The sequence below is a fragment of the Volvox carteri genome (assembly GCF_000143455.1).
Source record: "Volvox carteri f. nagariensis unplaced genomic scaffold VOLCAscaffold_8, whole genome shotgun sequence".
Lineage (NCBI taxonomy): Eukaryota > Viridiplantae > Chlorophyta > Chlorophyceae > Chlamydomonadales > Volvocaceae > Volvox > Volvox carteri.
Genome location: NW_003307551.1, coordinates 2312205 through 2321791, shown reverse-complemented (window position 1 = coordinate 2321791; position 9587 = coordinate 2312205). Strand labels below are relative to the sequence as shown.

The 9587-nt window shown below is 54.0% G+C and overlaps 2 protein-coding genes across 2 annotated transcripts; one reads left to right on the top strand and one right to left on the bottom strand.

Annotated features, from left to right (window-relative positions):
* The first annotated feature begins 349 nt into the window (after positions 1-349).
* VOLCADRAFT_109656 (uncharacterized protein) lies at positions 350-4262 on the top strand. Its single transcript, XM_002948070.1, has 8 exons — positions 350-578; positions 702-863; positions 942-1157; positions 1241-1405; positions 1917-2033; positions 2380-2518; positions 2867-3154; positions 3365-4262. Exons 1-8 carry the CDS (start codon positions 396-398, stop codon positions 3583-3585), a joined length of 1491 nt encoding a protein of 496 aa, XP_002948116.1. The 5' UTR covers positions 350-395; the 3' UTR covers positions 3586-4262.
* A 1273-nt stretch (positions 4263-5535) lies between these two features.
* On the bottom strand, positions 5536-7864 carry VOLCADRAFT_80028 (uncharacterized protein; the record flags this gene model as incomplete). The annotated part of the gene is made up of 2 exons (XM_002947920.1): positions 5536-7237; positions 7322-7864. The coding sequence occupies 2 exons, from the start codon at positions 7862-7864 to the stop codon at positions 6494-6496; spliced, it is 1287 nt and encodes a 428-aa protein (XP_002947966.1). The 3' UTR covers positions 5536-6493.
* Positions 7865-9587: the final 1723 nt, after the last annotated feature.

Below are 9587 nucleotides of genomic sequence, written 5' to 3'. Positions count from 1 at the left end.
GCTGGGAGCCGAAAGCCTACCGATAAGTGGCGGATAACGCAGACTGTATTCGGAGCTGTGCCTATGCACGCCCAAGCCGAAGGGGTCCAAAGACATCATGACTTGCTGCATGAATGCAATGAGTCAATTGCGTCAGAAAGAGCGGAGCCCAAGACCAAGTTTAGATTTTTTGGCAGTTAGTTATGAGGTTGGCCACGAAATAGCTATGATAAAGACAGGCCTACAATTGCATACTGTGAGGAAATACCGTGTAATAGTTTGTGACTTTGAGGGTGTACGTACCAAAGTACGACTTCTCTTTCCTATTGTATTACGCGCTGCTGACCAGACGCCGGTGCAGAGCGTTAAGCCCTGAACGGGCCCTTTCCACAGTTTACCTCGTAGACGGGGCTAAGATGAGGTCTTTGAAGCAAATTCTCCGTCTTCAGAAGGATGCCGGCGCCCTAGCGCTGCGCGCCTTTGGAACTGCTGCTAAGGACGTCATTGCTACAGACGGCAATCCATTCCTGCGCTTCAGCAACCCTCGGCCTAGTCCCATCGACCATACGCCCCTACTTAGCACGCTTCCGGAGACCCGGGTGGGTGTTACCGCGCCGGGATGGCTTGAGTTTGGCGCATATGCTTATCATAAGCGGCTTTGAGCGAATGCTACGACTTGGTCAGCTTGTGCGTCAAATCTGTGCTGCCGTGCTTGATGGCAGATAACCACTTTGCCAAACGGGCTGCGAGTGGCTACGGAGTCGATCCCTTTCGCGGAGACAACCACTTTGGGTATCTGGATCAACTCCGGCAGCCGCTTCGAAAATGATGCCAACAATGGCGTGGCTCATTTTCTTGAGCACATCCTGTTTAAGGGTACCAAGGCAGGTTGCAGCTTGAGTTATCCCCTGTAAAGTTCTCGACTTCATGTTCATGAACTGGCTGTAAACGCGGTTTTGCAGAAGCGGACCGTGAAGGACCTCGAGGTGGAGGTGGAGAACATGGGCGGTCAGCTGAACGCATACACAGGCCGTGAGCAGACGTGTTACTATGCCAAAGTCATGGCGAAGGATGTGGGAAAGGCTGTCGACATACTGTCCGACATCCTTCTCAACTCCAACCTGGATGCGCGCGCCATCGACCGGGAGCGCGACGTCATTCTGCGGGAAATGGAGGAGGTGCGAGGGCAACATATTGCAGTTACTCGGTTGTGTGGACATGCTTCTTATAATACCCGTGCCGGGGTTCTTGGGTCTTGCAGGTGAACAAGCAGTCCTCAGAACTGGTGTTCGACCACCTGCACGCCACAGCTTTCCAGTACAGCCCCTTGGGCCGCACTATTCTGGGCCCCGTGGAGAATATTAAGTCCATTACCCGCGACCAGCTCGTGGAGTACATGAAGACGCATTACCGTGGGCCGCGCATGGTATGTGGGCAAACGTGTTGTGCAGAGCCAGGCTCCACACGGTAACGGGTTTCCGCCGTCATGTAAATGGCTGGGTTCCGTCTCAGGGTCATGAGGGCGGATTTCGCATTTAGGGAAATGGTTAACGCCATCTGAGGCAATGGAGTTGCTGGGAAACGCGGGCGAAAAGCGACCATAGACGCAGCTCAGGCTGGCCACCATAAGGAAAACCATGATGCGTGTCCTATATAAATGTTACTTCGCCAAGGTGAGCTTGCCTCCGGTGGAGGCGGAGTGTTGCCTGCACCCAAGAGCATTCGGATACCCGTTGTATGGGGCTCAGGATTTTTGCGGCATGCACAACAAGGCAAGATGGAGACGCACTTCTAGACACTCCCTTGCCAAGGAGGCTGCCAGGTTCCTTGCGCATCTTTAATTATATTTGTTTCCGACGATTATCTTGCTTGGGTAGAGTTTGTACGGCGCTCTGCTTATTTTGGTTCTCAACTTGTATGCGGTGGTCGCTGTGCAGGTTCTGGCTGCTGCTGGCGCTGTGAATCATGATGAGCTCGTGAAGCTGGCCTCGGATGCGTTCGGTGCCATCCCCGATGAGGACCCTACCACGTCGGTTCGGTCACTGCTCGCGAAGGTGTGCGCAGGGCAGCGTAACTACGGCGTACCACAGTTTGTGTGGCTTTGGCAGACAGGGCTATACACAGGTTGCGAACAGAGTTAGTGTGAAGCTTGGGTTTAGGGCTCACCACCAGCATTCACACGAATCTGCCGGTTAAGTGACGGGTCAAATTGTAGTCGGCTCACCGGCCGCAATAAGCAATAACGGCGCTAACACCGTCCGGGCAAGGGGGGGCACCTCCTTGCAAACCCTTGTTTTCTTGCTAGGAAACAGTCCTGGGATTGTAGGGGTTACTTTTGCCTTAATCCTTGTCCTGCGGCGGTAACGTTTCCATGCGCAATACCATGATGCTGTTATGCAGGAACCTTACCGCTTCACGGGCTCGTACGTGCACGACCGCTGGCCGGACGCGACAGACTGCTGCATGGCCGTGGCGTTCAAGGGGGCTTCGTGGACGGACCCTGATTCCATTCCACTGATGATCATGCAAACAATGCTAGGTGAGTACGTGTCTGGAAAAGCCGAGCACACCTCCGTTGCACAGGCCTAGTGGCATTACAGTCGGTATGTAGGGGATTGGGCATGAGTGTCTTTTTGCCGTGCCAAATGGGAGGGGCTAGGAAAGGGTTTAGCCCGCCAGTTGGAAATAGGAGGGCTGCGTGGCTCCCACAAGAGCACCCGGCACAGGTGCACGGAGAAAGTGTTATGGGGGGCGTCGTTAGAATGTTGAGTGCATGCTCTGCGCATGAAAGAGAGCGCATTACCTCTAATCCTATTTGTACAAAAGGTAGTATTTTCGCACGGAAATCCCTGCTGCCCCTCGTTCGTGCTGCATCTTACGTTGACAGGCGCCTGGGACAAGAATTCTACTGTTGGCAAGCACAGCAGCAGCATGCTCGTCCAGACGGTAGCATCAGAGGGTTTGGCGGATGCATTCATGGCTTTTAATACAAACTACCATGACACGGGACTGTTCGGCGTGTACGGTGTGACTGACCGCGACCGGTGCGAGGATTTCGCGTACTCAATCATGTCGCACCTTACCAAGATGTGCTTTGACGTGCGGGAGGCGGATGTGGTGCGCGCCAAGAACCAGCTCAAAGCCAGCCTCATGTTCTTCCAGGATTCGACTAACCGTAAGTCGCATGCCCGAGCTTAGGTGGTCTGGGGCTTGACCGAGACGGTGACTGGGCTTGCATACCACCAAGATGCATGTTATGGTCCCAAGAAAGTTGTACTGCATGGCGCTGTCACAGCTTAGCCTGCAAACTCATATTACAATCTTCCGACTGTTTCTTGCGTGATGCTTCATCTGATCCCTGATGTTTTTATAATGTTGGCTGTAGATGTGGCGGAATCCATTGGCCGTGAGCTGCTCGTGTACGGCCGCCGCATCCCCAAGGCCGAGATGTTCGCCCGTATTGATGCTGTAGACGCCAATACCATTCGGGCCGTGGCGGACCGCTTCATTTACGACCAGGACATGGCGGTAGCGTCCGTTGGAGACGTGCAGTTCATGCCAGACTATAATTGGTTCCGCCGCCGGTCTTACTGGCTGCGCTATTAAATAATACAGGTTTCATGGCCCCCATGGCGAAAGTCGAGAGCGTTGCAGCAGATAGCTGTTGCAGTCTCAGTGGGAGTGGATATCCGCTGTTGTCTAGTGGTTGCGTGATGAGAGGCTGCAGGACCTGCAGGACAGGTGCGTTCCAGTTGCGCCGGGACCGTCTATGTGACGTTGGGGCGAGGCAGCTACGATAGCTAAGTGATGGGCAGCTACACAAGGGGGTGTTGCCGCCTCGTATTGGAGATCGTCCTTCGAGCTTAACAACCATGGGTGGGAAGGTGGCACTGACTGCAGACCGACTGCTGCACCGGGGAGAGCAGGTTGCAAGGGTAACGTGGGTTGTCGGACAAAGGTTTTTATGGTTGGGGCAAAGCAAAGACTGGGACGCGTGTTGAGACATGATGTCGGCAAGTATGAATACGAGTGTGTTAATACCAGCTCCCCTGAAGGCCTACACCGGCTTATGCGGAGGTAGATGCAACAACTCGGCCTGTATGGAGTTCAGCTCAGCACGCAATTGGGATAGAGTAGGAGGACTATTCAGCAGTCCAGTCTATTTAGTCTGTTCAGCAGTCCCTTTGGGGGAGGTAGAGGAAATAGCGAGGCTTACACTGCAGAAGGCAGCCCGCAAGATGAGCACGTACCGGGTGTGTAGGGGACTGTAAGTCTGCACAATCAAGGACGGAACAATTGATTAGGTTCCCAGTCCACAAGGTCCTATTGCTGAGGGCCACGACACACCACCGGAACTCCATAACGCTGAAAGCTGCCACGAGGTAGTTGTAGTAGATAGTTGTCGAAGAATCCTGACCTGGGACCACTGTCTCCGTGGTGGGGGGCTTTAGTTCCCCTTTAGGGGAAGAACCCCCGGGCCCCCACCACGTGAAGGGGGCCCCCGTTTCATGACCAAATGCGGCCAGTCGGGCAAGTTCAACCAGAGTGCTTGTAGCGGCCACTTAAAGGCCGAGGCAGCGACTACGGCCGTGAACGCCACTTCGGGATGGAGAGTGCGGAGAACAATTGGAGAACGGATACTTTGCGTTGTAGCTAAATCAGTCTCTCATAATCAAGCGAGTCGGCAATGCTTTCGAAGGCAACGTCAGTCAAAGCCCAACCTATCAGGGACGGCAGGAAGCAGCCAGGCAGCGGCCAGAGCCTTTGAGTGAGCTAAGCATGTATAAGCCTAGCCACGTAAGCCCAGTGCGGGTAACCCTGGCCCCTGCAAGCGTGGCCGTGTAAGTGTCAGGACACGACAAGCGACAAACTATAAGCCAGGAAAGCCTGCAGCCATGCTCAGCAACATATACCCGTTGCCATATCGCAGGCCGCCTCGACTTCCGGTGTGGCAGTTGGAGCGCGTTTTGTATACAGCGGTGTTGCAAAGAGACGTCGTCCGCCAGTACGAACGAGCTGTATACAGAGCATTATATTTATGGTACATATGTTGTACATGCTTAGGTTATACAGGTCAGGACAGTGGATAAAGCAGGCTGCAAAAACCGAAGTACGACGAGACGCCGCCCTAGGAAGGCTGTTCGCGCTCATTGTTTGAGCATAAAGGAAACGAGATATCAATTTGTAATCTAGTAGGGCCAAGTGCAACTTACTGTTCACCGCAAGGCTACACGCAGATAATGACTGTCGCTTAGTTCCACGCAACGCAAATGATATAATGCCAGGCCGAGGGCATCGACATGACGTAGGCGGTGTGCCAATCATCGTAGTGGAAAACGGTAAAGTTTTATTGTTTCATCTTTAGCCTCCTCGAGTCTGTAACGCGAACGATATGTCCCTGTAGTTCAAGACTACCGCGGGTGCGTCCCGCATTACGTTTCCAGTGGTGATGTAGTCCTGGAAGCTGGGGCCGCGCAAGGATGCTCAACAAGCGTGATAGCAAAGTACGCCGCCGAGGTGTGCTACTGTAGCTGACCGTGCATCCGAAGTAGCTTAACTCGAATTTGTTAATGCGCTTCAAACGGTACAGGTCATTGGAATTGACAAGAGCCCATTCAACACGAGGGTTGCCCAGAAGCGGTATCCTGACATAGCGTTTTACGAAATCGATGCTGGGGATATTTCAGCTCTGCAGCGACTCAATAAAACGTTCACAAAAATCTTCCTGGACATCAGGTAAGCATCACCAAGCCTATCTAGACTACCTCCACGAAGACTCATCTCACAGTCGTACAATTCCTCTCATCACCTATACCTACGGCGTCGGCTCATTAGTGGCTCTCAGCCAGTTGGTAAGTTAAACTCATGACTTGACTACTGCAGATCGATCTCACGCCTAAAACCAAGCACATGCGTCCCCTGCAAAACTGACAGGGCCTCTCGCACAGCTGCTTGAGAGATACGAGCGTGCATTTCCGTCCGTCAATCTTTTTGTGGTCAAGTCCTACCGCCTGAAGAAGCTTGTCGGCTGCAGCACAGTATTCCCCGAACAAATCCTCGGCACAACCCGGAATCCCACGGCCAAGTTTATGTTACGTAAAACACCTGAGACACTCACCCCTTCAAGCGGGGGCAGCAGAAGCCAGGGTGGCCGCCACCACACTGCGGGCGCAGGTTTGCCGGCCTGGATGATGGTCCTGGTCTTCGGCGCAGGCGCAGTGGCTGGCTCTATGTGGCGAACGACTCGAAGATAACCCAAGGGCACCCGAGTCCCCAGCGTCTGTGTTTCAATTCACACGCCCCCACCAGATATCGTTCGTTTCGAGGGCAACCTTCCGCACACGCTGTATGGACGGTGAACGCGGGACATCACGCCTGGGAAGACTTTTCCCCAGCCCCTGCTTGAGGCGCCTCAAAATGCACGTACCTGTGGCGCAATGCTTGAGCTCGCTCCTCGTGTAATAACCAACGCCAAGTAAAAGATGCCCTAACCGCAACAACATGAACACTTCACTCAAACATCGCTGTCGCCCTGCAGCTTCAGATACGGGTTTTCATTAGTAGGCCGGAACTTCGTCGCGGTCCACACATAGAAAGCCAAAGTGACTAGCTCCTCCACTGCTGTACTAACCCAAGAGAATTCATACTGCATGGTGCTCTTCAGCAGGTACACCACAATGCGAGTGACATAGATGTACACAACCACCATGACGTAAAATTGACGGAACAACGTCAGCCTCTCGAGGTTGCGCGCTGCCTTCCCATCTGTTTGCGAAGCTTCCCGTAGGTGCTTGATGGACCAAACGATGGGGAATAGAATCGCGCAGCAGCAAATGATGTCCACGAGGTGGAAGACATCCCGCCACGTGAACCAGTCCTTAACCGACGGGCTCTCCTCTTCGGTGATGATAATGGCGATGTTGGCAAACACCTGGAGGGGAATAACGATCATGATAATCCGTGCCTCTTTCTCGCCGAGGAAGGGCTTCATGTAGGACCAGCCCGTGCCGATAAGGACCACGACGGTGAAGAACAGAATACCACGGAAGAACGTAAAGATGTAGTAAACAATATTCCACCCATCCGCTGACCCAGTTCGCTCAATATAGTAGACCATGAGCGCCTGAGAAAGCAATGTCATCGCCTTGAAGCAGCCCAGGGCGAACATAAAGTAGTGGACCTTCTGGGCATACTGCTTGTTGCGATACACCCACACTGCCCAGGCGATGGTCGATAGCGTGAACAATGCAAACATGGCCTACAAGAGCAGCAGGACAAGGGGGAGGCGGTCTGGGGAACAGGTTGTGTTTTGCTAGGTTTCCAGAGTCAGGTGTCGTGAGACACTTACCCAGTACACGGCGTCCAGAGAAGTGTCTCCAACTGAGAGATAGTCCTTGCTACCCTTGCTATTGAGGTTATACATCTCAATAATACTGGTAAAAGAAACTGGCGTGTCCTCTTCACAATTGGCAAAGTACAAGTAGAAAAGTCCGCCATTCTGGACGACGAAGTGGAAGGAGAACTCCGTGAGGTTGCCGTTGATGACATTTTGGACCGACGAGTCTTTAAATGTGAACAGGTTAGTGACTTGGTCGAGGATGCACCCCGCGTCGTCGGCTAGCTCCTGCTCCAACGCAGCATCCGCCTCGACAGGTGACAAGAAGAACCCGAATTTCTCACTGTCTATGGTATCCACGCTTCCATGCAGTCGGTAGAGCGCAATATCGCGGATAGTGATGTCCAGCTTTCCGCCCTCAGCGAAACCGAACGCATCCGTCAGTGGAATGAGTCTGCGGTCGTCCTTCTCAACCACGCTGTTGTGAATTTTAGATTTCACTCCTACTACAGCTAAGATTAACAGGAGACCTAACAGTGGTCGCGCCATGCCAAATGCGTTCTGCAACAGAAGGATCGTTCTGCAATAATTTTCTCAACTCGACTTGACAGCCTGTTATACTTAAATCTGGTGGATGGTGATTGTCTTACAGTAACCTGAGGCTGGCCTCAGGTAAAGCGCACAAGTTTTCACTTTGGATGCGACCGGACTTGCCGTACCACTTGTTTCCCAGCGAATTTCAACCAAAGGTACATGAGCGATCAAAGGTACTGAAAATCGAGCAAACATTATTTGCACCGATTGGGTTGATAGCAACGCCGAACATGTTCCCAGCTGATATTGCCAACGTTTGTCAACACACTTGCTACCGCCGGGTTTGAGCAGGTACCATTGTCCGCTCCGCAAGCAAATTCATGGAATTGCGTTGAAGTACACCATAAGCAGGCACGTGAGGAAGTAATCCCCGCCTGCCAACGTACCGCTTCCTGCAGCTCGCTAGACAAACTATACTGAGACCTTATGCCAGTCACCGCAAATGAGATGCACAAAGATCCGCGTTCACACGTGCCCTAACAAGCCAGTGGCCAACCCATTATAACAGTCGAGAGAATATGCTTTCAGCGTGTGGTAGCACCCTCCAGAGCCGCCCCCAGCCAGTCGCGCACTTGCTGTGGCCCAGCCACGCCCGCCGGCGGTGCCGCATCGCGCATCTCCGCCACCAGGACCGCCGCCATGTCGGCCTCTAGGCCCCGTCGCGCCGCGCCCTCGTGTAGAACAGCCTGCCAGCTGGCCTTTAGCTTCTCCACGGCTCGCGGCTCCACCTAAGTCAGGTGGTCGTGCACAGGCCGGTCAAGGGCATGGGATTGGCAGTGAGGATTGCCTGTCCTGGATAGTAAAATACATCAGGCTGTCCGTAGGGTGAAAAGAGCTCAAGAGCTCGTGCACCAGCACTCGGGCCCCGCGTGGCCTGCTGCCTACGGACCTTAACGGACCCATAACCGTTGCGTATACAGCTATGCCGCCCCAAACGCAATACTATTTACGGCAAAATGCTGCACCCGGTCGGCCATCGCTCCCGCACCCATCGCATACATATGGGTCCTCTTCTTTCTTATATCCCCCAAATGCCGCACACATCTTATGCACTCTCATGACTAGAAAGCGTATCGCGTGGGCGCCCTCGCCAGCGTCAATGGCTCCTCCAGGCCCGATATCCACTCTCCTTCCTCGTCCCTCACCCCTCCCCTCGTCCCTCAGTGCGCCCATCGCAGCCACCTTCCCATCACAGCTCAGCGTTTTGAAACCCACCACAGCAGCAGTGCACAATCCCTTCACCCATACACGTCACGCACATGCACACACCCTACACGCAACCGGCGCAGCCCTTTGCATGCACTCCTCACCAGCAGTTGCTCCGTGAGCTTGGTGCCCTTGCTGACCAGCAGGAGGGTGGGCTTGTGGGCCGCCAGGGACTGCCACACGGCGGGGCCCAGCAGCTCGGGGACGGGGTCGGCCTCCACACTCACAACGTACACCAACACAGAGAACACGCCTGCACACGGCCAGGGAGGGAGAGCAAGGGCACGAGAATCCCCAGTCAGGAGGAGGTATTGGAAGAGAGCAGTAAGGGGGAGGGAGGAGGACTTAAACGAGTCAGGGGACTCAGCGGAAACTTTAGCGGAGCTGCAGAGAAGGTTCGGGAGAGGGGGGTCATAAAGACCTCTGCACACCAAACGTTTGGCGGTGCCACGCCCTTCGTCCGACACCATAC

Bases quoted from the DNA above. Each gene is read 5' to 3' on its own strand.
- VOLCADRAFT_109656 (XM_002948070.1), top strand. From the start codon at position 396: ATGAGGTCTTTGAAGCAAATTCTCCGTCTTCAGAAGGATGCCGGCGCC. The intron at 1,406-1,916 runs GTATGTGGGCAA...GTCGCTGTGCAG, and splicing joins ATTACCGTGGGCCGCGCATG to GTTCTGGCTGCTGCTGGCGC. The intron at 2,034-2,379 runs GTGTGCGCAGGG...GCTGTTATGCAG, and splicing joins TTCGGTCACTGCTCGCGAAG to GAACCTTACCGCTTCACGGG.